This window comes from Lutra lutra, chromosome 1 (genome assembly GCF_902655055.1).
Source record: "Lutra lutra chromosome 1, mLutLut1.2, whole genome shotgun sequence".
In the NCBI taxonomy this organism is placed as follows: Eukaryota; Metazoa; Chordata; class Mammalia; order Carnivora; family Mustelidae; genus Lutra; species Lutra lutra.
In genome coordinates this window covers 205006481-205033517 of record NC_062278.1, presented here as the reverse complement: position 1 = coordinate 205033517, position 27037 = coordinate 205006481, and the positions used below count along the sequence as shown (strand labels likewise).

At 55.4% G+C, this 27037-nt stretch overlaps 5 protein-coding genes across 12 annotated transcripts in view; 2 read left to right on the top strand and 3 right to left on the bottom strand.

Annotated features, from left to right (window-relative positions):
• The first annotated feature begins 44 nt into the window (after positions 1 to 44).
• On the top strand, positions 45 to 8275 carry WDR6 (WD repeat domain 6). Its single transcript, XM_047694334.1, has 7 exons — positions 45 to 320; positions 3940 to 6421; positions 6530 to 6613; positions 6698 to 6814; positions 6925 to 7043; positions 7142 to 7738; positions 7871 to 8275. Exons 1-6 carry the CDS (start codon positions 221 to 223, stop codon positions 7600 to 7602), a joined length of 3363 nt encoding a protein of 1120 aa, XP_047550290.1. The 5' UTR covers positions 45 to 220; the 3' UTR covers positions 7603 to 7738; positions 7871 to 8275.
• DALRD3 (DALR anticodon binding domain containing 3) lies at positions 7802 to 11819 on the bottom strand. 3 transcript variants are annotated; one of them, XM_047694379.1, is made up of 12 exons: positions 10639 to 11818; positions 10269 to 10564; positions 9890 to 10146; positions 9723 to 9802; positions 9513 to 9641; positions 9090 to 9151; positions 8916 to 8977; positions 8757 to 8839; positions 8496 to 8678; positions 8299 to 8412; positions 8127 to 8195; positions 7802 to 8054 (listed from the first exon to the last, which is right to left on the bottom strand). In XM_047694379.1, the coding sequence occupies exons 1-12, from the start codon at positions 10801 to 10803 to the stop codon at positions 7917 to 7919; spliced, it is 1638 nt and encodes a 545-aa protein (XP_047550335.1). In that variant the 5' UTR covers positions 10804 to 11818; the 3' UTR covers positions 7802 to 7916. The 3 variants fall into 3 exon arrangements, 2 of the variants coding, with proteins under 2 accessions (XP_047550335.1, XP_047550338.1); XM_047694382.1 differs by having other exon boundaries at positions 7802 to 8036; positions 10639 to 11815; XR_007121401.1 differs by having other exon boundaries at positions 8027 to 8036; positions 8299 to 8369; positions 10639 to 11819.
• A 281-nt stretch (positions 11820 to 12100) lies between these two features.
• On the top strand, positions 12101 to 14981 carry NDUFAF3 (NADH:ubiquinone oxidoreductase complex assembly factor 3). The gene is made up of 5 exons (XM_047694486.1): positions 12101 to 13911; positions 14011 to 14203; positions 14360 to 14426; positions 14538 to 14638; positions 14718 to 14981. Exons 1-5 carry the CDS (start codon positions 13835 to 13837, stop codon positions 14832 to 14834), a joined length of 555 nt encoding a protein of 184 aa, XP_047550442.1. The 5' UTR covers positions 12101 to 13834; the 3' UTR covers positions 14835 to 14981.
• Positions 14982 to 15564: 583 nt separating this feature from the next.
• Positions 15565 to 20480, bottom strand: IMPDH2 (inosine monophosphate dehydrogenase 2). 2 transcript variants are annotated; one of them, XM_047694392.1, is made up of 15 exons: positions 20285 to 20480; positions 19791 to 19839; positions 19468 to 19569; positions 19277 to 19351; positions 18744 to 18950; positions 18149 to 18236; positions 17876 to 18075; positions 17701 to 17791; positions 17505 to 17600; positions 17166 to 17237; positions 16362 to 16505; positions 16134 to 16278; positions 15894 to 16037; positions 15730 to 15813; positions 15565 to 15630 (listed from the first exon to the last, which is right to left on the bottom strand). In XM_047694392.1, the coding sequence occupies exons 1-15, from the start codon at positions 20380 to 20382 to the stop codon at positions 15609 to 15611; spliced, it is 1617 nt and encodes a 538-aa protein (XP_047550348.1). In that variant the 5' UTR covers positions 20383 to 20480; the 3' UTR covers positions 15565 to 15608. The 2 variants fall into 2 exon arrangements, with proteins under 2 accessions (XP_047550348.1, XP_047550353.1); XM_047694397.1 differs by lacking the exon at positions 17166 to 17237 and having other exon boundaries at positions 20285 to 20476.
• A 236-nt stretch (positions 20481 to 20716) lies between these two features.
• QRICH1 (glutamine rich 1) overlaps positions 20717 to 27037 on the bottom strand; it is a 49246-nt gene continuing 42925 nt past the window's right edge. For 4 of the 5 annotated variants that reach the window (XM_047694365.1, XM_047694358.1, XM_047694347.1 and 1 more), the window contains 4 exons: positions 24259 to 24367; positions 23749 to 23900; positions 23337 to 23427; positions 20717 to 21688 (listed from right to left, as the gene is read on the bottom strand). In XM_047694365.1, the coding sequence (XP_047550321.1) occupies positions 21496 to 21688; positions 23337 to 23427; positions 23749 to 23900; positions 24259 to 24367 (545 nt within the window). In that variant the 3' untranslated portion in view covers positions 20717 to 21495. Of the gene's footprint in view, positions 21689 to 23336; positions 23428 to 23528; positions 23627 to 23748; positions 23901 to 24258; positions 24368 to 27037 lie in introns of all 5 variants that reach the window. The other variant, XM_047694368.1, reaches the window with a different exon arrangement.

Sequence of the window (27037 nt, the reverse complement as noted above, 5' to 3'; positions counted from 1 at the left end):
TCACGTCAGGGGGAGGGGCGAGGACGGTCTCGCCAATGAGGAGCTGGATTTCGTGGGGCGAAGGGTCGTGATTGGACACCGGCCGTGGGCGACCCTGGGCTCCGCTACCTGTTGCTAAGGCCGGTGCAGACCGGCTCTGCTGCGCGCGAGGAAGGCTCGTCTCGCGAGAGCGCTAGCTCCCTTCTTGGCCAAAGGCTGCCGCAGCGGCTCGGGGATCGACATGGACGCTCACGAGGACTACGTCTGGCCGCGGGCAACCTCGGAGCTCATGCTCCTCCCGGTCACGGGTCTGGAGTGCGTGGGGGATCGGCTGCTGGCGGGTGAGGTTTGGTGCGCGCTAGCGGAGAAGAAACCGGGCGCTCACAGGGGGCGGGACCATCAGAACAAAGGGATGCCCGCAAGGAGGAGGACGGGTGGCGGGATGAAGCCTGACCGAGGTGGGCGGGAGCCCAGGAGATGGCGGGCTGGAGGCCGGGCCGGAGGAGCCTAGGAGACAAAAAGAAAAAACGATGTGGCTATCGAGTTCCTTCGCAACATGCAGCTGACGTGGAAAAGGCGCTGGGGCCGCGGGAAAATGCGGGAAAACGCAGTGGCTTGGGAGGCGGGGCAGGGAAGGGAGGGCGGTGTGTGGCCCCTGCCGGGAGCCAGGAGGAGAGGGTGAGGGTGAGCCCCCCTCAAGGGGGGCGGGTCTTGGGGGCGGGCTCTCGGGGGAGGGCGGGGCCCAGCAGGCGGGGCTGTGGGCTCTCAGGGGCGGGTGAGGCTCCTCCTTGGAAGGTGGGGACTACGAGGATGGGGTAGCGGGAAACCAGGGATGAGACCTTTCTGAGTGGGCCAGTGCTTGGGGAGGCAGACGCTGAGGCCGGTTCTCAGATGGTTGCGTCCAGGAGATCGAATGTTGATGGCCTTTAGGGGGAGGTCAGGTCGAGAAGCATAGGCCATCAAAAGCCTGGGACCTGGTGCATGGGTGGCTCAGTGGGGTAAGCCTCTGCCTTCGGCTCAGGTCATGATCTCAGGGTCCTGGAATCGAGTCCCGCATCGGGCTCTCTGTTCAGCGGGGAGCCTGCTTCCCCTCTCTCTGCTTGATGCTTTGCCTACTTGTGATCTCTGTGTGTCAAATAAATAAGTGAAATCTTCAAAAAAAAAACCCCAAAACAAAAAAACACGAAAGCCTGGGACCTGAAGTAACAGATCCCTGGAGAGCATCCAGGCCCAACTGAAAGCCACTAGTGACTGATGGTGGTGGTGCTGTTTTTTTAAGGGCCCTGAGGCAGGGCACTGGCTTCAAGCCTTGAGAGAGCTGCTTCCTATCCTAAGAGGGTGGTTTTGTGTGTGTGGAGGGGTGGCCTAGGTGTGGGGGCTCTGGAAGCCCAAGGTTCCTACCATGGGTTAAACTCCTAAGGCTGAGGGAGGGGATAAGTAGGCAGAAACCCAAAGAATCACAAGAATGAGCTAGGAGAAGAGAAGAGGTGAGTTCCTGGCAGAGGGTAGGCATGCCAAAGGCCTTGAGACAGAATTTATTACTTTGGGGGGGAAAGAGTTCCTGTGAGGCTGAGCAGGGGCAGGGTCTGGGAGAAGAGGCTGGAGAAATGAGTGGCGGCTCCACCATTTTATACCTAGATCTGACTTTATGATGATGGAGGGAGGCCTTGTGAGGGGTTTTAAGCGGGGAAATGACATGGGAAATGCAGGTTAGAAAGCTCATCAAGTGAATTCCCCTGCTCCTGTGATTTCCAAAGTGACTTTTAAACTGCTGCAGTTCTCACATTCCACCCATGTGCACCTGTAATCTCAGTTTCCAGCCTTCTCTGCTCGTGAGTTCAGGCCCAGTTGCATAGGTGCCTTCAGATTGAAGTCCTGCTGGATGCTCCAGCTGAACAGGGAGAAGAGCAGCCACTCAGGCGCCCCAGCCCAAGCATCTCCCTCAGTCCCCAAGTCTGGTTTATTTTGACTTCATACTTGCAGCATCTGTTTCTCTACCTTATTGCCGTCATTGGAGGCCATGGCAGCTTTGGCTCCCCATGGCCTCAACCGCATTCTCTCAGGCCATCCGTGACCCCTTTGTTTCCTATTCCAACCACACAACCTAGAGTTCTTGCTCAGCTCAGGGCCGTTCAGCTTGCTCTCTATTTGCCAAGAAAGGATCACCCATCTCCCCCACCTCCCCCACGCCTGCTCTTCCTCTGGTTACCGCTGGTTGTTGATTCCTCAGCCTAAGTGTTACATTCTCAAAATGGCTTCCCCTGACACCAAGTTGCATGGATGACACCGCGGTTTCTCAGTCTCGGCCCTGCTGACATTTTGACCCAGGTCATTTTTGTGTGAGGGCCTGTCTGATCTCCAGGACATTGGGCAGCATCCCTGGCTTCTATTCCTAGATTCCAGTTAGCATAACTCCCAGTTGTGACAACTAGAAATGTCTCCAGATATTCCCAAATGTCTTCTGGAGGGAATATCGGTGGAGTAGATTTCCCTCTTTTATAGTAAAGCAATCTGTATCGTTCTTTTCTGGGACTTACCAAAGTTACAACAATGTAGGTTATTTGGGTGATACTGTTTAGTGTCTGCCTGATGGCCTGGAGCCCGGGTCTGTGCTCCTCTTACTCACTACTCCAGTGTGTCTAGTCCCTTGTCTGGTTTGTGATTGATGCTCTCACCGTCTGTCCATTGAAAGATGGAGATGGCAGGCGAAGAAGGGCGTGAGGGGCTGTTAGTGTCATCGAGCTTAACACGTGATAGACACCCTGGACCAAAGTCACTGTGGTGGGGGAGGATTTGAAAAACCTTTAGAAAATGAGCACATGGGACTAGGCAACTGAGAATATGAGAAGATGTGGGAAGTTGAGTGGAATAAGCAATGAGCTTCTTGGTTTGGGGATGGGGCTGGATAGAGGGTGGTAGTGGTCAGTGGAGCAATCAGTGGAGTGAGGAGCATTGAGAGAGCTTGAAGGTAAGCTAGTAGAGTGGGAGGGGCCCACAGGGCAGCCGGAAAGCAGCTAAGGGTCATGGGAGTCGTGGCTGCCAAAGTGGGGACCACCTCTCCTGGTTTTTCCTGTCGGTGTTGAACATGCTCACATCTGAGCCGCAAGGAAGAAGTTCTTGGAAATCCAGAGGGGTTCTGCTGTGGCCCCAAGGTGGGAGGATCACCTTTGGGGAACAGCCTTTTCTCTCTCGGGGAGGGAGAGTGGGAAGACTATGTGTAGAGGTAGATGCGGCTGCAGGTTTGGGACAGAGGCTTTGAGAGTTCCTGCAGGAAGCATGAGAAGTCAGGTGGGATGAGGCAGAGGCAGTATTTGAGGAAGCCAGGTTTAACTGAGTGTCTGGAGCCCCTGGTAGGTGTCGGAAAGTCAACACTGAAGTCCAGCTGAAGCCGAAGCCAAGGATTTTCCTGGGTTCAAGCTAGCAGGATTGTGTGTTCTAATGCATTCACAGGCTATACTATGTGCCTGAGTTTTTCCTGCCCCCATCTCTTCATGGTTTGGCAGAGTGAGGTTCTTTTTTTTTTTTTTTTTTTTTTTTTTTTAAGATTTTATTTATTGGGGCACCTGGGTGGCTCAGTGGGTTAAGCCTCTGCCTTCGGCTCAGGTCGTGAGCTCAGGGTCCTGGGACCGAGGCCGCGTCGGGCGCTCTGCTCAGCCAGGAGCCTGCTTCCCCCTCTCTCTCTGTGCCTCCTCCCTCTGCCTGTGCTTTCTCTTGCAAATAAATAAATAAAATCTTAAAAAATAAAAGCTTTTATTTATTCATTTGCAAGAGAAAGCACAGGCAGAGGGAGGAGGGGCAGAGAGAGAGGGACACATGCGCTTCTTACTGAGCAGGGAACCCTATGGGCTCAGTCCCAGCACCCTGGGATCAGGACCCAAGCCGAAGGCGGATGCACACTGACTGAGCCACCCGGATGCCCCATTGGGTGAGGTTCTGATGTGACTCTGTGCTTTTGTCTAGGTGAGGGGCCGGATGTCCTGGTGTACAGCCTGGATTTTGGTGGCCACCTGCGGATGATGAAGCGTGTGCAGAACCTGCTTGGCCACTATCTTATCCATGGGTTCCGGGTGCGACCAGAACCAAATGGAGACCTTGACTTGGAGGCTATGGTGGCTGTGTTTGGCAGCAAGGGACTCCGAATTGTGAAAGTTAGCTGGGGACAGGGCCGCTTCCGGGAGCTCTGGCGCTCTGGCCTGTGGAACATGTCTGACTGGATCTGGGATGCACGTTGGCTTGAGGGCAACGTGGCCTTGGCCCTGGGCCATAACTCAGTAGTGCTATACGACCCTGTGGTAGGGTGCATGCTGCAGGACGTGCCCTGCACAGACAGGTGCACCCTCTCCTCAGCCTGTCTGATCGGAGATACCTGGAAGGAGCTGACCATAGTGGCAGGTGCAGTTTCCAATCAGCTCCTTGTCTGGTATCCAGCAGCTGCTTTAATAGATAATAAGCCTGTGGCCCCTGACCGACGAGTCAGTGGGCATGTGGGTGTCATCTTCAGCATGTCGTACCTGGAAAGCAAGGGCTTATTGGCCACAGCTTCAGAAGACCGAAGTGTCCGCATCTGGAAGGTGGGTGACCTGCGGGTGCCTGGGGGTCGGGTACAGAATATTGGGCACTGCTTTGGACACAGCGCCCGTGTGTGGCAGGTCAAGCTTCTAGAGAATTACCTTATCAGTGCAGGAGAGGACTGTGTCTGCTTGGTATGGAGCCACGAAGGGGAGATCCTTCAGGCTTTTCGGGGCCACCAGGGTCGTGGGATCCGGGCTGTAGCTGCCCATGAGAGGCAAGCCTGGGTGGTCACCGGGGGTGATGACTCAGGCATCCGTCTGTGGCACCTGGTAGGGCGTGGGTACCCGGGTTCAGGGGTCTCAGCTCTCTGCTTCAAGTCCCGTAGCCGGCCAGGTACCCTCAAGGCTGTGACGCTGGCTGGCTCCTGGCGACTACTGGCAGTGACTGATACAGGAGCCCTGTATCTCTACGACCTTGAGGTCAAGTGCTGGGAGCAGCTGCTGGAGGACAAGCGCTTCCAGTCCTACTGCCTCCTGGAGGCAGCCCCTGGTCCTGAAGGTTTTGGACTTTGTGCCTTGGCCAATGGGGAGGGTCGTGTCAAGGTGGTCCCCATCAACACTCCAACTGCAGTTGTGGACTTGACTCTGTTCCATGGGAAAGTGCATAGTCTGAGCTGGGCCCTGCGTGGCTTCGAGGAACTCCTGTTGCTGGCATCAGGCCCTGGTGGTGTGGTGGCTTGCCTGGAAATCTCAGCTGCGCCCTCTGGCAAAGCCATCTTTGTAAAGGAACGTTGCCGGTACCTGCTGCCTCCCAGCAAGCAGAGATGGCACACATGCAGTGCCTTCTTACCCCCTGGTGACTTCCTAGTGTGTGGGGACCGCCGGGGCTCTGTGTTGCTGTTTCCCTCCAGACCAGCCCTGCTCAAGGATCTTGGGGTTGGCGGCAAGGTGGGAGCTATCACTGGAGCACTTGGAGCAGGTAGTGGCAGTGATGGGGATGAGACCGCCTCCACCGAGTGGGGCCCTGTGTCCACCCTCCCTTCTCTGCATGGGAAGCAGGGTGTGACATCAGTCACCTGCCATGGTGGCTACGTGTATACCACAGGGCGCGATGGCGCCTACTACCAGCTCTTTGTGCGAGGTGGCCAGCTGCAGCCTGTCCTGAGGCAGAAGTCCTGTCGAGGCATGAACTGGGTGGCTGGGCTCCGCATGATGGCCGACGGGAGTATGGTCATCCTGGGTTTCCACGCCAATGAGTTTGTGGTGTGGAGTCCCCGGTCACACGAAAAGCTGCACATCGTCAACTGTGGTGGAGGGCACCGCTCCTGGGCCTTCTCTGATACTGAGGCGGCTATGGCCTTTGCCTACCTCAAGGACGGGGACGTCATGCTCTACCGGGCTCTGGGTGGCTGCACCCGGCCGCACGTGATTCTCCGAGAGAGCCTGCACGGCCGTGAGATCACTTGTGTGAAGCGTGTGGGCACCATCACTCTGGGGCCCGAGTTTGAGGTGCCCGGCTTCATGCAGCCCGACTACCTGGAGCCTGGCAGCGAGGGGCCCGGCCTGACCGACATCGTGATCACGTGCAGTGAGGACACTACTGTCTGTGTCCTGGCACTCCCCACCGTCACTGGCTCAGCCCACGCACTTACAGCAGTGTGTAATCATATCTCGTCTGTGCGTGCCCTGGCTGTGTGGGGCGTCAGTACCCCGGGTGGCCCTCAGGATCCTCGACCAGGCCTGACTGCTCATGTGGTGTCTGCTGGGGGCCGGGCTGAGATGCACTGCTTCAGCCTCATGGTCACCCCAGACCCTGGCACCCCAAGCCGTCTTGCCTGCCACGTCATGCACCTTTCGTCCCACCGGCTGGATGAGTACTGGGACCGCCAGCGCAGTCGGCACCGGATGGTCAAGGTGGACCCGGAGACCAGGTGATGTGTGCACTGGGAGGTGGGAGCACAGGGTGGTGGCCCAAAGGGCAAGCCCCTTGCCGCTCTTCCCAGGCCTCCCCTAATGGCAGGCGTGTGTTGTCTCTGCAGGTACATGTCCCTAGCTGTGTGTGAACTCGACCGGCCTGGCCTTGGCCCCCTTGTGGCTGCAGCCTGCAGTGATGGCGCAGTGAGGTAAGAACGGAGGCCCTTGGGTCAAGAGGAGGGTTGGAAGGTGTCAGGAATGGGCTCTGAGCTGGGCCACCCTCCGCCCCCCAGGCTCTTCCTTTTGCAGGACTCTGGGCGGCGGCTGCAGCTCCTGGCTGAAACGTTCCACCATAAGCGGTGTGTCCTCAAGGTCCATTCCTTTACCCACGAGGCACCCAACCAGCGACGGTGAGAGGGGCTGCCTGGTGGGCTTATGTGGGTGCAGGCGGTGGGGGAGGGGTGTCCCCTGTTGCTCTCTGCCCCCCTCGCTGACCCAGCTGCCTGTCCCTGGCCCCCAGGAGGCTTTTCCTATGCAGCGCCGCCACTGACGGCAACTTGGCCTTTTGGGATCTCACTGCCGTGCTAGACCACGGCTCCACCACTCTGGAGCCTCCAGCAGACCCTGGGCTTCCCCACCGTAAGTAGCCGGTGTGCAGCCATGGCTGTCCCTCCGACCTCCCACTGCCCTTCACCCTTGTGGCAGGCTGGGCCCTGACAACCATCTTCTTCCTTTAGGGCTGGGGACCCCCTGCCTGACCCTCCAGGCTCACAGCTGTGGTGTCAACAGCCTGCACACCTTGCCCATACGTGAGGGCCATCTCGTGGCCAGTGGCAGTGAGGATGGCTCCCTTCATGTCTTTGTGCTGGCTGTGGAGACACCGGAGCTAGAGGAGGCCGTGGGGGGTGCTGAGCTGGTGCCCCAGCTGCATGTGCTAGAGGAATACTCCATCCCCTGTGCACACGCTGCCCACGTGACAGGCCTCAAGATCCTGAGCCCAAGCCTCATGGTCTCCGCCTCCATCGACCAGCGGCTGACCTTCTGGCGTCTGGGGCATGGTGAGCCCACCTTCATGAACAGTACCGTGTACCATGTCCCAGACGTTGCAGACATGGACTGCTGGCCTGTAAGCCCTGAGTTTGGCCACCGCTGTGCTCTTGCGGGCCAAGGGCTTGAGGTTTACAACTGGTATGATTAAGGTGTCCCGCGGTGGCCGGCGTGCCGGGCATGGGACCTGCTCGCAGACGGGTGGAACAGGAGTGACCGTCTGTGCCCATGCCCAGTGTGAAGGGAGGCGGCAGCCGCGGGTTCCTGATTGAGAGCAGGAGCTGGAGGTGAGTCTGGGGCCGTTCAGGCCGACCAAAAACACGCCCCACTGCCTACAAACAGGACCAGACTTTGTATAGAACAGAAGCAATTTATTGTGGCTCCACGTCTCTAATAAGATCTTGGTATCTTTTTTCCAGGTGATGACTTTTGTAAACATTCCTAGATATCGGGATCTCTGTGGCCTTAGATGTGGTTCAGTGGAGGGAGACCCAGCGTGGCTAGGCCAGCATGGAGCACTTCACGCACAGCCCGCAGAAGCTGGAGACGGGCAAACATTTGACCAAACAGGTGTGGTCGAGGCTCCTGGAAGAGAGAAGGGGCCTGCTGGTCTCCTCCTTCGCTGCCCTTGCACCCCTACAAGCTCTCCCCCCGCCCCCTGTGCTGTGTACTTACCCCTAGGATGTGTACGCGGTTATAGTATGAGCTGAAATCCATGCTGAGCTGAACCAGGAACTTGCACATCTAGAGACAGAGACTGAGTCACTGGCCGGTCTCTTTGATCTTGTGCCCAACCCTGAATAAAGCATCAAGCGTGCAGTGTCTGTGCCGGGCTTCTCTGTCTCACCATCTCAGTGCGCGCAGTCGCGTGGAGCCCTGGGGCTGCGCACGCCAGGGCTGCGGTCTGGCTCAGCAGCTCTGGGAAGGGGAGCACGCCATTGAAGAGCAGCAGCCACTCGCCCTGGGGGGTGGGGGTGGAGAAGGGCGCTGCGAGGGGAGGTCCCAGCCTCCTACAGGTGCCCAGCTACCCAGGACGACACTTACCTCATCCTGTAGCAGTGAGAAATCGAGACCGCTCACAGGTGGAAAAGCGGGGTACAGACCTTGTTCCGTGCTGTGCTTGTACCCCTCAAATAGTGTGGCAAGACGGGCACAGTTATACATGACGAAGGTGCCGCTCTTGGTGCCCTTTGTGGAAATGCTGCCATCGGCCAGGGCCAGGAGGAGCTGAGGAACGGGGGCACAGCTGCAGGCATGACACCGTCTGTTCCACAAGCCCTGATCCTGTCGGGCCCCCGGGCTTACCTGATTCTGTGGAGCTGTGCTGAGCATCTCAAACTTGATGGTGGCTGCAGACAGAACGCTGAAGACCTCTGTCCAGGTTGGGTCTGTGGGAGTTGAGTCAGTCGGTCTCGGCAGACAAGCGGAGGACCCACCCCACCAAACCAGCACCCCCGCACACACCTTGGCTGAGCTCCCTGCCACGCTTCAGGGCTGCCGCCTTGCACACTTGGGCATGCCGGAGGCTGCATGAGGAGCAGAGTGAGCCGAGGGTCTGCGGGGGGCACCTCCAGGGATAGGCAGTCCCCCCCACCTTGACGACACTGACTTGGTAGCCTCCCTTCCAGCCTGACTCACTCATAGTACTCAGGGGCCGTCAGGGCACTAGCTGCTTTCACTGGGCCACAGACCAGGTGCTTCTGTGAGGGAGAGAGCAGGCGCTTAGCCCAGGTGGTGTCACTGCCAGCAATAAATCTCTCAGAGAACCTAAACCTGGTGCCTGGACTCCCCCAGCCTTTTGCCATCAAGCTCTGGGCCTCGCTCCCAAGCCCACCCCTCAGCGCACAGCCCAGCTTCCCCAAGCTGTTCAGTGTTCTCTGGAAAGCGCCTCCAGACCCCACCTTTTCCCAGGATGCTACACGAGCGCAAGTCCCCACTCACCTAACGTCTCTCTCAAGGCCAAGTGTCCCCTATGGACTCATGCGCCCCTGTGCCCCTTGATGGGTTTGCAAGGGCCCTGGGTTGGTGGAGGGAGGGGGCGCTCCAGCATCCCCAACCCACCTGTGTGCGAGGAGCCTGCTCATCCAGCTTCCACCAGAGCAAGTCCAACTTCTGTTGCTGGAACTCCTCCTCACAGCTCACCACGTGTAGGACCATGCAGCCGTCAGTATCAGCATCTGGGGCCGCGGCCTACAGGGTAGGAGGACGGTCACCGGGCGGGCGCAGGGCGCAGCTTGCCAGAGGCCTACAGGGTGGGCGTCAGTCACTAACCAGGCCCCGAGGGCCGTCCCCAGGCCAGTGGCGGACAGCTGCCTGCAGCTCTGCCAGCACGGAGAGCAGATCCTCGGTCACTGCAGACAGAGCACAGGGGCGTTGAGGCTGGCCAGGAGCACAAAGTCCCCATCTTCCCAACGACCCTGCGAAGCTCCAGCTCCTACCCAGACACTTGTCCACGTTGGGGTCATAGCCAGCTGCGCATCCCCGCTCTCGCATCACCTCCTTCAGACACACTGTGCCCAGGACGCCAGGGGGCAAGGCTCCTCCATCCGGGGCGGGGCTAAGCCCTGCCAGCGGGAGGTTCCTCAGGGCTCCGGTGGCGGCTTTCTCGGAGGCAGCAGGCCAGTCCACGCGCAGCTGCTGCAGGAAGGTCCGCATGTGCGGGTCCCGCACCGCGGGCACCAGCCGCACACTCGCCCTGGGAAACGAGGACGGCCGTCTCAGCCCGAGCGCCCGGCGAAGCTCCACCCCCTTCCCTCCCGCAGCGGCTCTAGGCCCAGGTCGCCACCCCGACCGGTTCTGGCCCCGCAGCGCGCTCACCCATGAGCGCGCAGAGCTCGCGCCAAATGATCGGCCACGAGCACGGCGCGCAGCTGGCTCAAGCGGAGCGCTCCAAGGGCGCCGCGCAGCGCCGGGCAGTGCAGGACGACGAGCGGGCCGGGCGCGGCGGGCGCGGCGGGCGCGGCATAGGCGGTCACCGCGCCGAGCACGCGCTCGAAGACGGCGGGCCGCTGCAGCTGGAGTGCCAGACCCGCGGGCGTCGGCTCGCAGCGCAGCACCGGGGCCACGCCGGGGCCTTGCAAGCCGGCGACCGCACGGACCACATGCTCGGGCACCTGCGGGAGGAAGGGCGGTGAGGCGGGCTGCGACGCTGCCCCTGGCCGCACATCCCCGCCCCGCTGGCGCCCACCTGTCCGTCCCCGAAGCGCGCTTGCAGCGCGGGCCGCGGCGCCAGGAAGTCTCGGGCGCGCAGGTGGCGGGCACGCGTCTCCTTAAACCACACGGGCTCGCCAGGCCCCAGGGCCGTGTTGAGGGCCCCTAGCGTTTCTCCGACCCCCAGGCGCCCTGTCGCCATGGTGACCGGAAGGAGCCGGCGGAACCGGAAGCCAAGCGTCTGGAGGCCGAGCTTCCGGGAGGGCGGACTGGCTGGGGCGCATATCCGGTGGAGATACCTGAGCGGACAGGTGCGCCGCAGGGAACCTTGGCGGCCGCATTCGACCTTCGGCCCCAGCACTCCCTCTGCGTGGCCCGCCTGCCCGGCCCCGGCCCCGCGAGGTCCGCCTTAGGCCTAGAGTTCCGCTGTCGTCACCCGCATTAGCAGCCAGGGAAAGGATCCTCGATACCGGGTGGGACCCAGCCCCGACTCTTTAGCTCATCGAAATCTTACCTATTTGTGATAACGTTTCATTCCCCACATTTGACACTTGATCAAACGTCAATTGACTTGATCAAACGTCAAGTGAATTGTCAGCGGAATAGGGCACCTAACTTTAAAGCCATTTTCACGACCTCCTAAAAAAAATCTCGTTTTGAAGGAATCTGTGTTCTGCGCCTTCAAGTTATTTACAACCATTTCCTCCTTTGCGATTTGGGTCGTCTTTACTCCCGATAAATGCGTACTCTGGTAGAATTTCTTCTCTTGATTTTTGTGGAATTAGAACCATCACAATACTTTCCAGAATTACCAGTTTTTAATGCTTTTCTTTTAACCTTGTGTACATTATCAGGGATACTCTGGCCCGGTTTAGGTAACGAGCCATTGTAGGCAAAATAAACAATGTGACCATAAGACCCAGCTAAAAGACTGCTCTCAGTTGGGAGTATCCTACTGCACTACAGAGAGAAAGCTCTTTCCTCTGTCCCATGAGGGCTCGTTTTCACTTCGATGTAACCTAAATCCCCCTTTCCTCTATTTTCTTTAATGGAGATCGAACCTGACACAGCACAGAGCAGAGTGCAGGAAACCCATAATTACTGCTCTGGAGCAGTGAGAGTGCCCAGAGTTTAGAAAGGAGGGGGATCCTAAGGGCAGGAAGTCTGGCAAGACCCCTTTCTGGGGCAGGCCTGCAAGGCCCCTGGGGGGAATCGCCGAAAGAGCACTGGGCGGACACGACATTCCCGATGGCTTCTTGGGTGCCCACTCAACGGGAGTGATCGTGTCATTCCAAAGCGCTTTCCATTCCGCAGTCGCATGACCCAGAGACAGCTGCTAACAGGGCTGGGGGCTGGAGGCCAAGCTGGGGACTTCAGCTACTCTCAGTACACGAAGACGGTTGGTGTGGGTTTTCCCCAGGAAGTGAAAGGCTATCTATAGCGAGCTGCGAGAGGGGGTGGCCCTGCTCTGTGGGACTCACCGCCATTGCAGCCCTGTCCAAAGGCCCTGAGACCAACCTCCCTAGTCAATGTTACTCCAGGTTCCAGAGATGACCACAAACCTCGCTCTCCGACGTCTATGCCCACCACTTCCAGCCTGAGAGCGCACCTGAGACAGGGGCGAAGACCAGAGCGACCCAAATAAAGTATGTCTGGGGGTCAGGGACTGGCCCACCCCATCGAGACCAGGACGCTGCTCTGGCAGGAGAGCAGGGAACGAAATCCAAGCGCAGCTGGAATGCTCTGGAGACAACAGCTGCTTTTGGGATTCCGTTGCCCGCTGTCCAGCCGTGGGCGGGGGGGGGGGGGGGGGGGCGGGAGATAACCCCGGGAGGATGGTGGTCCCTTACCCTGGGGCCAGATCAGGAACCACCCCGCCCCCCATTCCCAGTACCAGAAGACTGACCTAGGAGTGGGCGGTTAAGCCGAGTGTAGTGGGAACGAGGCGCTCACCTGGGCCCCTAAACAATAGGAAAATTGGTAGGGGCCTCCCCTGGGACCGGTCCCGATCCGGATTAAATCCGCAGGGTGGGATTATTCCTGTTGGTCTCATGAAGCCAGGCCACCCGTGCGGTGACGGTGGCGGGGAGGGCTTCGGGATCGGCCAAAAGAGAAGCTCCCCCGTGGGGCCGGAGAGGAAGTAAACCCGCGCACTCGCCTCGGGGACACCCCCATACCCAGGGCCCTTCGTCCCGTGACTCTGCCAGCGCCCGGAGCGCTGGGTGGGTCGGGGGGTGCCCAATGGCGGCGACGGGACCCCGGGGAATCCATTGCGAACGTCCTCCGCGGTGCCGAACCTCCCTCCCGGCCCAGTGGGTAGCAGACGCGTCAACGTTCCCTTGAGGCCACGACACGGTGGGGGCGCGGAGATCCCCGAAAGCCGCGCGGGCACCAGCGACTGTTGCGCCCGTAGGCCCTCTGATTCGGCTCAAGACGGGGGGGGGCGGGTCGGGGAATTCTCGGGCCGCGAGCATAGTGAGCGACGACAGGGCGATGCTCCAGCCGCTGTCTAGTTCAATAGCTGGTCCCGTTCGGCCGGGTCGATCCCACCCGAAGAGCCACAATCATCCCACCTCGGCGTCCCCTTCCGCTTGCTCGGGCCGCAGACTCGGAGCCATTTTAAGGAGAAACCACTCAGCCACGCCCCCTCGCGCTCCCGACAAGCCAATCCACGTGCAGCCACGCCCCGGGAGACGCGCGGCGGCGACGCCAACGGTCGCGCGGGCGACGGTTGGGGAGGGGCGTGATTCGCGGAAGAGCAAGGGAAACCTGAGCCTGCCGCCCCGCCCTGGGAACCCGACGCCCTAAAGCCTGGGATTAGGGGTTTGGAGGCTGGCCCCACGCCCTGGCCAGGTGTGCGGGACTCGACCAGGTGCGCCGCCGCCCCGCCCCAGGCCCCGGGAGCCCTGCGTAATGGCTGAGAGCCGGGGACTAGGCTGCGGCGGGTGCCCAGGCAGCTCTCTGAGGCCGGCCAAGCCACCAGGTGTCTGGCTCCCCCAGGACGGTCTGCGGGGGCCCGGGGCGGGGCGGGCGGCAGGTGCGGACACCGGAGCCCCGCTAGGGGACGGGCCCTCCGGGGACAATTGGCACCGGCCGATCCCTCAAAATCCCGCGCTGGGGCAGCCGGCCTGCGCGGTGCCCTCCGGCACCTAGGGGGCGCTGTGGGCGCGCTGCGGAAGATTCAGCCACGACCCCGCTGACCCGGCGCGGACATCCCGGCACGCCGGTCAGCCATGGTCGCCGCGTTCGTGCTTCGCGGCCTGTGCGGAGCGCGAGCCGTGCTACGCTGTTCCCCTGCGGAGCTGCTGAGGTGAGCCCGGGCCCAGCGTCCCCGATCCCCGCCCCCACGGCCATTGATCCCGGCCCGGCTCCTCCTGGCAGGTTAGAGCCTGAGCACACCCCTTCGCAGGGCCCCACGGCGGGGGCACCGGCTCACGCCGGCGGACGACGAGCTGTATGAGCGGACGCGCATCTCTCTGCTGCAGCGCGAGTCCCCGCAGATCATGTATATCGACAGCTACAGCAGCCGCGGCTTCATGGTCAACGGAAATCGCGTGCTTGGGCCCTGCGCTCTGCTCCCTCAGTCGGTGGTGCAGTGGAACGTGAGCAGTGAGGCAGCGGAGGGCCGGAGTCCCGGGCCTGCCCCCCGATTCTGTCCCTCGCCAACTTGGGCTTTTCCGTTGCTCGTTTGGGGTGCAGGTAACGGCTCTGTGGGGGAAACCGCGCGAGCTTGTTTAACTTGTCTCCTCCCAACACAGGTAGGAAGTCACCGGGACATCACTGAAGAAAGCTTCTCTCTCTTCTGGTTGCTGGAGCCCCGAATAGGTACTGGAGAAGGGTAGGGCTGAGGTGCTTCCAGCCCTAGAAAGCCAAAAGCCACCCGCCCCAGCCTCTGCACAGAGCTGCCGGAGGCTAGCCCTCGCCATCTTTCCCTAGAGATTGTGGTGGTGGGCACCGGAGACCGGACCGAACGGCTGCAACCCCAGGTGCTGCAAGCCCTGAGGCAGCGGGGCATCGCCGTGGAAGTGCAGGACACGGTAAGGTCCGCCCCTCGGGAGCGAGGAGCGGGACCCAGGCCTCGCCCTCGCCAAGCTGATGCAGGCTTTCTCTTTGCAGCCCAATGCCTGTGCCACTTTCAACTTCCTGTGTCATGAAGGCCGAGTAACAGGAGCTGCTCTTATTCCTCCACCCAGAGGGACGGCGCTCACATCCTTAGAACGAGCTGCAGAATGAACTGCCAGGAATTGACCTGACCTGTCCAGGAGGGCCCTGGCACTTTTTGCAGAGCGCAGGAGTTTCCAGCGCTTTCATTAGCCCTTCCTCTTTGGCACTGTAACGCCTGTCTTTGTTGCCAGCAAATTAATAATTTAATCCACTTGTCCCATTTTGTATTAGGTGTGTTGCTGGCCAGGAGCTGCTGCTGGCTCAGTGGGCTCGTGTGTGGGTGTGTGTGTGTGAAGAAACCAGGGGATCACCTTTTTATGGAGATACTTAGCTTCTCAGAGGCGGGAGGCAGTCCAGGCACCTGCTCCAAACTGCAGATCAATGTATTTGCTCACATGCACCTCTGAGAGGACCTCAGTGCTTTCTCCACAAGAGCCTCTAACTGACATTAGAATATGTATGTGGGTCTCAACCTGGTCCTTGTGGCCAAGCAGGAGGCCCTGTGGGTGCCAGTCCAAGGACTATTCCATGACCTGTCCTAAGCAGCCACAATGTGAGACTGAACCCTTGTGAGCCAGGGCTGGCTAGACCTGGCCAGACCTGGCCAGACTCCCTTGTGAGCTGCCACAGGAGGGGCTTTATGAATTTAGGATTAGTACCACCTTCCAGATCTGAGGAGTAGCCTGACCTCAGGGTCTGAGGCTTTCTCTACAAATGAGTGTCATGTTTGTTGTATGCATCTGATAGTGGCCACCACGCCTGTTGACCTCAAAGATCGAGCATCACTTTTTTTTTTTCTCCAAACTTTTATTGAAAAACTGAGGGGGTATGCTGTATCCCTTTTCAGAAAAGCCTCTTCTCATACCTGTAAGCAGAACAACCAGCTTTGAGGTGGGGGCAGGAGAAAGGAGGCACGGCAGAAACCTCTGCCCCAAGGGTGGATGGGTACAGAAGGGTCACTTACGAATGGAGGCTGTGAACACCTCCTTCCACCTGAGCTGAGGATGTTCTCTTCTCAAACTTGAGTTCTCCAGAATACATCATGGCTCTGAAGAAGGGCAAATGTCCGATGTAGGTACCTGGCCCTCAACTAGCTCCTCCACCCATGTCCCAGCCCCCCAGGCTTACCGGACTTGAGTCAAACTCTTGGCACCAATGTCCTGGCAGGAGTGCTGGATGCCAGCGATCAAGTATGGCACAAATTTGTGGATGGACCCTTTGTCCTGCACAGCCCCAGAGACCCCCTGGGCCACTTTGATTTTATCAGCTTCACTGTAGGGAAAGGTAAGGCAACAGGCAAGTTCAAAGCATGGATGAGCCTATCAGTAGAAGGCTGTCAGTACAGGGTAACTGACCTTCCTGTCCCACCTGAAATATCGGTTCTGGCTGCTGAGGTGCTTGTCCATGGCATCAAGAGAACCCATACCACGGTATTTCTTTAGCCGGATCCCATCAGAGAAGAAGTACTCGCCAGGGGCCTCAGTGGTAGCAGCCAGGAGGGAGCCCATCATGACTATGGACAAATGGGTGTGATGGGAACAGACCCTGAGTGGCACTGGGGAAGTCCCACCAGACTCCCTGGGTGTTGGGCCTCACCTGTGGAGGCCCCAAGGGCCAAGGCTTTGGCAATATGGCCCACATTTTGGATTCCTCCATCAGCAATAACAGGAACACCGAAGCGCCGTGCATATTCTGACACCTTGTACACTGCTGTTGCTTGGGGCCGCCCGCAGGCCAACACTGTTGAGAAATGGAGGAACAGATGGGTGGGTGGAGTTAGTGGGGACAGGCAAGGGGCCCTGGGCCATAACTCCGCACCCAGGAGCGTTCTGCTACACCTGCATCAGGACTGCAGCCCAGCTGAGATTCCTGTCTGGAATGGCTGCTGCCCCATCTGACTTCAACAGTTTTAAACAGCTGTGACGGCCTCCACTCAACCCTGCATGTGCACGTGCATGTGTGCATGGCCCAGGGCAGCCTCAGGCACATGCAGTCAGCAGCCGGGAGAAGCCCCACCCAACTGATATCAAGTGGGGGTAGGGGGTCACCGTGCAGTTAGTATCCAGAGGCCTATCCCTTCCTCCCAGCATGGTTGGCAGCTCAGGCAAGATCAGGGGAGTGGTCATGTGGAAGGAAGAGTGGGCTTGTTGGTCCTTGAGCTGTGCCTACTGTAGGAAATGTGGGCCAACTAGGGCCTACCTGGAAAGGGGGTCCTGCCCTACAAGCACCCCAGGAAGAGGAAGGAGCTGTGTTCTCCAGCAGCCCCCAAAACCATGGTCTGTCATTCAGTTTGCCCTGCCCACCCATCAGCACCACAAACCCCGGGAGCTACAGCTACAGTCAACCAAGCAGCCGGGCAGTGGGCAGCTGGGCCGGGCCAGTGGGCCGGGCTGGACTTACTATAGCAACCCTTGACAGTAGAAGGGCATTTGGGGCTGTGGGACTTTATGTCTGGAGGGATCTTGGGAGCCACTAAATAAAACAAACAGACCAGAGTTTAGAGAGGGTGCAGAGCAGGAGCAAGGAGGCCAGGCTAGGCAGGGGGGGGAAGTGGCAGGTGAGGAATGACGAACTCGTCTTCCAGCATGTCACCCATCCAAGGGGCCTGTTTGGCCCTGGGACTGCCCCTACTGGAGGACTCAGTATAGTTCCCACGGGAGCGCTTGGCTCCAGGCCATATGGGGCTAAGGGCCCTGCTGACACCAGGGTCTCTGAGGGCCCCGCCAAAGCATTTCCTACCTTCCTGGGTGATGCAGATGGAGCCACTGCCCATGCCCACCCGCAGGGCATCTACACCAGCATCAATGAGGTTCTTGGCCTGAGCAGCCGTGACCACTACAGTGAAGAACAGGGAAAGGCTTGTGTGAAGGTCTGAGGGGGAGCCTAGCTCCCCTAACTCTTGCCCCACACCCTTTGGTGCCCAGTCTTGCCTCACCATTGCCTCCAATAACTTGGAGAGAGGGGTATTTCTCCTTGATGTACTTGATCATGTTGATCTGGAAGATGGAGTTTCCTTGGGAAGAGTCCTGGGACCAGGAGAAAGTCCCAGTGAGACATACTGGTATGAGAGCTGTCCCTACCACCCCACCCTGCCTGTGCAAAGTGCTTACCAAAACCACTACGTCCACACCAGCCTGGGCTAGCAAATCCAGCCGATACTTGTCATCTTCATGAGTGCCAATGGCCGCTCCGCACAGCAGCTGCTTCTTGGTGTCTTTGGAGGCCAGTGGGTAATCCCGGTTCTTCTTCAGGTCTGTCCGGGCAATGATGGCTACCAGCTCATCATCTTCATTTACAATGGGTAACTTTCCTGGGAGTAGGGAAGGTACATAAATCAGAACCCTGGTCTTCGGTTCCAGAACCCTCCCATCTCTAGAACTCACCCTTCTTGCTGCGCTGCAGAATTTCATTTGCTTCTTTCAGTGTGATGCCTGCAGGGGCGACCACCAAGTCTTCCCTCTTCGTCATGATCTAGCAGCAGTGAGGGGAGCTGTGAGAAGGGCCCAGAGACCAGACCTCCCAATAACCCCACCCGGACTCACGGGTGAGGTTCCACAGACCACCACGAGCACACACCTGCACCCAAACCACCCTCCTCAAATGAACCCAACAGCCAGTGCAGCAGTAATGGTGGCATGGGTGAAAACTGAGTAGAAAGGACGTGGTACACAGAACACTCTGTAATGTTACTAATGGAGAAAGAAGGGCCCCGCCAGAGCAACGACAAGAGAGGAGGCTGAAGTTGGTCCTTGAGCACTGCCCCCACCTTGGGAGTGGCCACACAGCATGCATGCTGGCAAATGCTTGCGCACAATGAGAGCATTTGGTGGGAAAGAGATGCAGGAACCCCACGAAGAGGGGGCATTCATTAATCTTTCTTGGACAGCAGAGACCCCCAGAAATGCCATTCAGGCAACAGAAACCGCACCTTAAGCCTTGGCTGCCAGAGCTTGGCTTTGCATTGTCAGTAGCACCCACCTCTTCCAAAAATCGGTCGTGCTCTTCCTCCTTGAGAAAATCTATGTCCCTTGAGGAAATGATGCCCACCAAGCGGCTCCCCATCCGGCCTGTGTCGGTGATTGGGATACCACAGAATCCGTGCCGGGCTTTGGCTTCAAACACATCCCGCACTCGATCCTTGGGGCTGAGGACCACAGGGTCCGTAATGAATCCCTGCTCATATTTCTGGAAGGGATGGTGAGAAAGAACATTTCTGAACCATCTATCAGTCTGAAGTCTGGGGTCTGTGCCAACTCCCCCTCTGGCAAGTACCACAGGACCAAATCACAATTCAAACCCAGGGATGGTAAACATGGGTGGGCTATAGGTTCTATCCACCTGGTCCTCTTCTCTTGTCTTAGGACACAGGGTCTCATGCTCTTCTCAGGAACTGAACCCCCAAGTGGGGAAAAAGGGATCCTAAATTAGGAGAACAAATCCCCCCACTTCCACCCCACTCCACCTCACTGCAATTCCCAGGAGTTCTTGACCACGATCCTTGCCCTTCTGACCTTCACTTTCCGAACTTCATTGGCTTGGAACTCAGGTGTACAGTTGTGGTGGATGAAGCCAATACCACCTGTAAGCTGCATGATAAACAGAAGACAGCGAAAAAGTGACAAGAAGCAGCATGACTATGTGTGTCTTTGGGGAAGTGTGTGAGTGAGGTCCCTCCTTTTGTCCTTATGCCCATGATGCTCACCGCCATTGCTATGGCCATGCCGGCCTCTGTGACTGTGTCCATGGGTGAGGAAACCAGTGGGGTCTTCAGAGTGATCTTTTTGGTCAGAGCAGAAGTCAGGTCCTGAGGAAATATGGCCAGCTAATGTGGGAAAGCACCTCATAAAAGCCTCAGGGTGGTGCCAGGTCCCCCATAAAACAGGTGCCCTGTATGACCTGCATGCCAATCCGACTATTCCACAGAATCACCCCCCAAGCCCAATCTGCTGTAGTAGCAGAGAGACAGGGAAGAGAAATATCTTACCCAACCTTGATGCTCAGGACCCAAATTCTGGCCATACTCACCACCTGGTCTGCGGTGAAGTCGATGTACCCAGGGAGAATGAGAAAGTCACTACGGGGGAGGGGAGCGAATTGGGATTAAGGCTCAGGCTTAGGGGGGCCCGAGATTCCATCCCCACAGATCATGTCATAGGGCATTTGGGCCTAGAGGGCACTGACCCAGCCCTTGTCACAGGCAGGGCAGACAAATCACAAGGTGGAGATGAAGACGGGGCCTTTTCTGCCACCTAGCTGTCATCAGCGACCCTGGCACCCTGACAACTCCATGTGCCGAGAGAATGGAGCTTCTAGCTTGAAATCTCAAGCACTGCCAAGATGCCTCCTCCATCTCGCCCCACTTCAGATCTATCAAACGGAGCCCCAGAGATGGGTGGGGGATTCTCCGGAACCTGTCTCCCACGCCCAGGTCCAAGCGGGCTCAGTGGAAAACCCCGCCCGGCCTCCCAATCCAGCGCGCCGCCCCTCTTCTCGCCCAGGTGAGCCCGCTAGCCCCGCACTTGTAGGTGAGGCCGTCCCCGCAGTTGAACAGCTGCTGTGCCGTGAGCCCGTCGTCTGGCACGTAGGACGTGCCCCCGCTAATCAGGTAGTCGGCCATGGCCAGTGCCGGGCAAAGCCGCGTGTGCCCGAAGACCGCGCCGCAGAGGCCTCAGCCGTCCGGGCCGCGCCAATATAAACCCGCCGCTATCGTCATTGCGCCCTACGCGTCACTGACGTCAGGACGTAGTACGAACAGGCGGAGCCCGCGCACCTCGCGGGCGGGGCTGGGGGAGCGCATGCGCAGAGCACTCCCTAGGTGTGCAGCCACAAAGTTGGGTGTTCCCGAGGCCGCCCCCTCCCAGAGGACGGTGACCCGCTCAACTAGCAGTTAAGGCTTTGCTTCCACTGGCCCGCCAGCCTCCTCCCAAATAAAGAGGCGATGTTCACTAGCATGTTGAAAAGACGTGCTTGTCATTCTTAATAAACTAGATTAAGAATACATAAGAGAAACAGAGTGGTATCTTTATATGATACACGAGTGTATGTTACAAGAATTCCATCAGGCACAGGAGCCTCAGGTTTAAGGCCTCAATGTCAGGCCAAAAAAAAAAAAAAAAAAAAAAAGAAAAAAGAAAAAAAAAGGCATGGTAAAGTTTTTACTTTAACATCTAAAATGTCACTTGTCAGAAAGGAGGGTGTAATAGAAATTGTCTTTAATAAATCATAATTGAAGTTCCCCTCATTTTCCTTCCATTAAGATGCTAAGTTTATGTCTGAGCATGAAGAAAGAAAAGACCATGGCTCCCCTGTGGTCAGCGACGTCTGCCAGTCAGAGTGGAAGCCAGCTGGGGAGATTCCCTGGAGGGTCCGTCACTAATTCCATCTTTCTGGAGTAAGGGAAGGGGCCACATTTCTCCTAACAGTCCGAGCCCTTTCCCCAGGCCCCAGACAAAAAAGAAAAAGCCAGCCAGCAACTTTCTAGGACATCTGGCTTTCAGGAAACCCAGAGCCCCCACGGGCTGAGGAATCTGCTGCGGCAGATTTACGGTGACGCACAGGAGGCAGTTTCCTTTTACATTTTAAACAGAAGCAGTCTGAAAGGCTTCATAACTACACCAATTTAAAAAAAAAAAAAAAAGAAAAAGAAAAAAACGGAGGCCTCTTCTTTAGTGTGAAAGTCTGTCCATTTTTTTTTCCTGGATCATCTCCCTTGCACCATGGCTTAGGGATCTCAGTGCATGGTGCTTGCGTTGGCCACTGCGATGGCCTCCTGAATTTCTCGTATCACCAGGATCCGAGTCAGCATCTGTCCCATTTGCTCTCTGCTGATAGGCTGGACCGAGTACCAGATTGGGCTATTGGGGGCCACCACTGGCTCAGGCGTCAGATAAAACGTGTCATTCCGGCCTTTCACACTCTGGGGACTGAAAAATATTATCAGTAAAAGTTGGGTAAAACCACAACATTCTCAACCTTCCCACCCTCGAATCTTCCAGACAGATGCTGTATGCAAAATGTGGGAAGACAAGCAGCTTTCGAAAGTATGATGATGGCATAGCTACTGAATTCCATGCAGTCAACACACAATTACCTCTAGGGCCTCCTTTGGGGCTACTGCCAATACCAGCTGCCTCCGTTCCATCCTCCCTCACATGCAGCCAGCTGTCATTCCTCTAACCACCTGTCTTGGGATGTCAGGGTTCATCTACTTGAGTCTAACCATATCCCACTTGGAACCAATTTCACTGCCTACAAGTCCTCTCCAAGTTTTTGTTCATGTTGTTTCCTCTACCCAGTTCACTGAATTCCCAAATTTGACGCAGGAGACTCTGCCTTCGACCTTGGCTGTGATACTGGACGCTTACCTGGGCTCACCTCCACTCCCTCAAAGTTGTGCTGTACTTAGCATATGCCACCTTCTAACAGTTACATTCACCTATCCACTCAAGATTTATCAAAGGGGGGTGCCTGGGTGGCTCATCTGTTAAGCGGCTGCCTTAAGCTCAGGTCATGATCCCAGGGTCCTGGGATCAAGCCCTGCATTGGGCTCCCTGCTCAGCAGGAAGACTGCTTCTGACTTTCCCCCTCCCTCTGCCTGTGTTCCCTCTCTTGCTGTGTTTCTCCCTATCAAATAAATAAAATCTTAAAAAAAAAAAAAAAAAAAAAAAAAAAGATTTATCAAAGGGTTACTGTGTGCCAGGCCTGCAGGGCTGATACTCAAGAAATGAGCAGGATCCAAGACTCCCTACCTTATGGAACTTACAGATATGAGACAGTGAACAATTAAACAGTTACATAAATAAACACAAAATGACAATCACTGGTAAGTGCTACAGAGGAAAGAGCCCAAAAGAACAGGTAGGGAATCTGGAAATGCTTCTGGTAAAGCTGTTTTGAAAAGAGGGGTGGATAGGAGTCAAATAGCCAAATATGGGGGTGGGGAGGGGACTCTTGCCCAATAGGGAAAATTTCTAAGCTGAGGACTGGAGGTAGGAGAGCAAGACGCTCTGGAGTGGAGAGGAGCCAGTATGGCTAGAGAGCCAAGAGCTACAAGGACGTGAGATTAGCAAGGGGGAGTATACATAAGGCCTTGTTGGCAAGTTTAAGATTACTCTTTCTCTATGCAATAAATGGAAACCACTAAAGGTTTAATCTAAGTAACATAAGACTTATAACATAGAAAGATGATTTTGGCATTGCTGTAAAGATAACATTCCAAACTGCAAGGGTAAGAGAGTAAAAGCCAAGGAAAGAAATCCCCCCTAGACTGATGTTGCTAGTGACAAATGTCAAGGCCAGGAAGATGCAGGGCTATACTATGCTACATTATGGAGGCCACCCTTCTATACTTTCCTTCATCTACCTTCATTTCCCTCTCCAAGACAGGAGACCACATAAAGTCACAACATAGTCATTTCACATGCTTTGGGGAAACCAGTCAAGCTGCTTCTCTATTTAGCTTTTTGGAAGTGTGTTTTTACTCTGTTTGGGACTAATTAAGAATGCCTTGTACACAGGTACAATGCACACATGCAAACACACAGTCACCCAAGCATCATAAAGCTTCCTCACCATTTAAAGAGGTAGAAATCGTAGAGCTTGATGGGACATCTCAGTGGATTCTCTGGATTTTCCGTCTGTTCTGCATACATGTCATCTGTAACTATAAAACACACCCCCACCACCAGGAACACAGCATGAGACTGCCTTAGCTCAGGACCAGATTAGAAACCTTAGGCTTCCAGATATCCCAACTAGACTTACTGGGAGGAGAAAGGGTGTGCGGCATGGAGGGAAAGTATGAAGGGAAAAAGCAGCAATCGTTTCTGGGGCATCTCTGCTTCTACAAGAGTTTGAAGTTTCTAGGTGGGAAGAAGGGAATGGAGAATTCCTATCCAACAGATCCCAACCTTCACACTCAACACTAACCCCCCAGGCACAAGGGCAGGGCAGGACAAGTTGCAGCTGTTTCTGCAGCCCCTACCTTTCTGGCCAGTCTGGTGTATCCCAAGAGCCTTCAGGTACCGAATACTCGTGCTTTTATCCTTAGGATTAGAGGGGTTCTTCTTTGTCTGTCGCAAAACCTTGGAGAAGGCCAGCTTCATGTGCTGGTCCACTGTCTTCAACAGGAAGTATCTGTACCACAAGTGAAAGCAAGGCAAAGGGAGGGGTGCCAGGAGGAGACTATGACTTACCCTCTGCCATCGGTGTCTCAGAGGAGTCGCTGTGCACACTCCCAGAATCTGGACAGGCCCATACCCAAAAACACTGTCTAGTGGAGGAACCATATCAAGACTGATGGCAGGGGTCTCGCAAGGCTGTCTGCCTCACTGGTCACCAAACCAATGTAGCCAAGTGGGACTGAAGGCTTTCAGTAGCCCAAAGGTTCTCAAGTATGTGTCAAAGGAATTCCTATATCTACCTGGATAGTTTCCACCCTCTTCACTGGGCAGATGCCGACAGTGGCTAAGCATGGAGCTTCTAGAACACTTACTTGGTGTTAAAGAACATGAGGGTGGTCAGCAGGGTGGAAGGGGAGTGAGCCCCGAGCTGCTTGCACTCCCACAGCATCTCCTCAGTCACGTGGCTGGGCAGGACATAGCCTAGGAGGAATAGAGCACTGCTACAACAAGAGGATGGCAGGTGGGCCCTCAAGAGGTGCAGGACGGGAGGTGGGAGGCACAAGGACCACAAAAGAGTACAAGTTTAACCAGAAAAATCTCCCTAGGGAATGGTAGAACCATCTGGAAGCTTGATAAAACACAAATGGCTGAGTTCCAGCCCATGTTTCTAGGGTGGGGCCTGGTAATGTGCATTTCTAACAAGTTCCTGAGAACCACTGGCCTGTATGATTGCGCTTACCTGTTAATTTTTCCTCTAATCCACAGTTAAAGTGGGGCAAAACAATAATGAAACACCCAAAACCATATAACAAACTCTGCATATGTGCATACTTCTCTACAAAGAGGGTACAGAGCTTGCATCGTATTTTCAGGCGTTAAGGGCCCAAAGAACTGGTACGGGTGCCTGTTTGCCCGTGCTAAACCTTTCACATTTTCCACCTCTAGAAAGCAAACCCGGGTGCCTGGGTGGCTCAGTTGGTTAAGCAACTGCCTTCGGCTCAGGTCATGATCCCGGAGTCCTGGGATCGAGTCCCACATCAGGCTCCCAGCTCCATGGGGAGTCTGCTTCTCCCTCTGACTTCCCCTCTCATGCTCTCTCTCTGTCTCTCAAATAAATAAATTAAAAAAAAAAAAAAAAAAAAAGAAAGCAAACCCATTCGCATCCCCTCTCTGGATAAAGGGGAGAATGATATTGGAGAACGATATTCAAACTATTACAAGATTCCACGACAGCACAGATTTTACTTTAAGAACCCGGTCTATAAGCGAACTGAGAGCTGGACAGGGGCTAAGGCCAGTGTTTGATCAAAAGCCTTGTGTACCCAGGTCTATACCAAAGAAAAAGGAGACTTGAGTTGATCACCAAGCCCCCTTCATATGTTCATTCAACAGTTAATGTACAAGAGTTTGTATGCCAGGCACTGAGGTGGTGATGAAAGCGTTCTCCTGCTGGAGTTGCAGGGTCCTCTAGGCAGGCAGTAAGGATGTCACTTCCTAGAAGTGGGGAAAGAAATATTCTGCCCAACACATTCCTCTTCTCTGCTCCTGCCAAAGCTCCATTAAGTGCACTCCCATCTCTTCAGGGCAGCTCTAGCTCTACTCTTCTTTTTTGTGGCCTACTGGCAATGAGGTAAGCTTCCCTGCCCTCAAACATATCTGAAGCAGGTGAGTGGCATAGAGATCCCTCCTTGGGGAAGGCCACTGGTAGAAATGGTCCCATACATACTTGGCATGTGTTGTTTCCTTGGGTTTACTTCACTTTGCCATTTAATGAGCTTCCCTAGCTTGAACTACTTCTTAACAAAACTGAAAGCGAAGTTTAGGATCTAAAAACCAGGACTCCTGGCATGGGAGAAGGGAGATGTAGATAGGGACATCATATAAAAACTTGATAGTTCTCAATCTGAACTGCAAGCATCGAAATGACCTATTTTATCTTTTTTTAGTTCTTCCCACTGAAAGGCCTATGAGCAACGACCAACCCAGGAGCAATGAACACCCCTGTGCATCCAGACCGTGCTACTTAAAATGCCATTTACCACTAAAAGGAACCAGTCTCCACGGAGAACTGACCAATTCCACACCAAGACGGAAAACAGAAAATGTCCAAGATCAGCCTAGAACATCAGAAATCAAGAAATAGGGCCATGTCCAAAGAACTTAAAAGCCAATTTAGGAGTTCCAAATGGCCAAAGATGAAACAATTTGCACAGCAAAAAAGAACTGCAATGGATTGAGCCAAATTAAATATGTTTAAATTCATTAGTTCACAAATGATTCCTTAAAAAAAAGAAAAAAAAATGAACTGGTTATCACTGGATGAAACCAGTGAACCAACTCATTACCATAAAAACTGCTAAACAAAGAAAAGAAATAAGGCCTGATCCGTCTCTCCTATAAAATCCATCATCTATACTGCTAGGTATTAAAAGAGTGATCAAGGGAAAGTTTTGCTTTGTACTTCAGCTAATAATGAAGAAGTAATAATATCAGAATACCACCATCTGCAACTCCTAATGAATTAATGGATACAGACATTATGGGTATCAGTTGGAAGTATATAACCAACATCTATGATATAACCTTGCCAAAAAGAAACACAAAAATCAAAACCCGATCAAGGAAGTCTTTACATGAACTATCAATTAACTGTGAATACAGGGAACAGAAAACTATGTTAAACTACACTATGGGGATCTAAATCAGACTGACAATTTAAAAGGCTAGTTTCAGGGTGCCTAGGTGGTTCAGTCAGTTGAGTGTCTGACTCTTGGTTTTGGCTCAGGTCATGATCTCAGTGTCATGGGATCAGGCTCCAAGCTGGCCTCCATGCTGGGCATGGAGCTTGCCTGAGATTCTCTCTCTCCCTCTCCCTCAGTCCCTCCCTCCCGAAGCACTCTCTGGTAGTCTTAATAAATCAATTAATAAATGGCTCATTCCTTCCATAAAAAATTATAAGAAATAGAATCAAGGAGAAAATTAAAGATTAAAGCTAAATACTAAGACATATTAGCAATTTCAACGTATGGACCTTATTTGCACCTTGACTCAAATAAACAAGAAAGTGACATTTATGAGACACTTAGAAATCTGAATAAAGGGTAGGGTAGACTTTGATGACATTATGGAATTATCTTTTTTCTTTTCTTT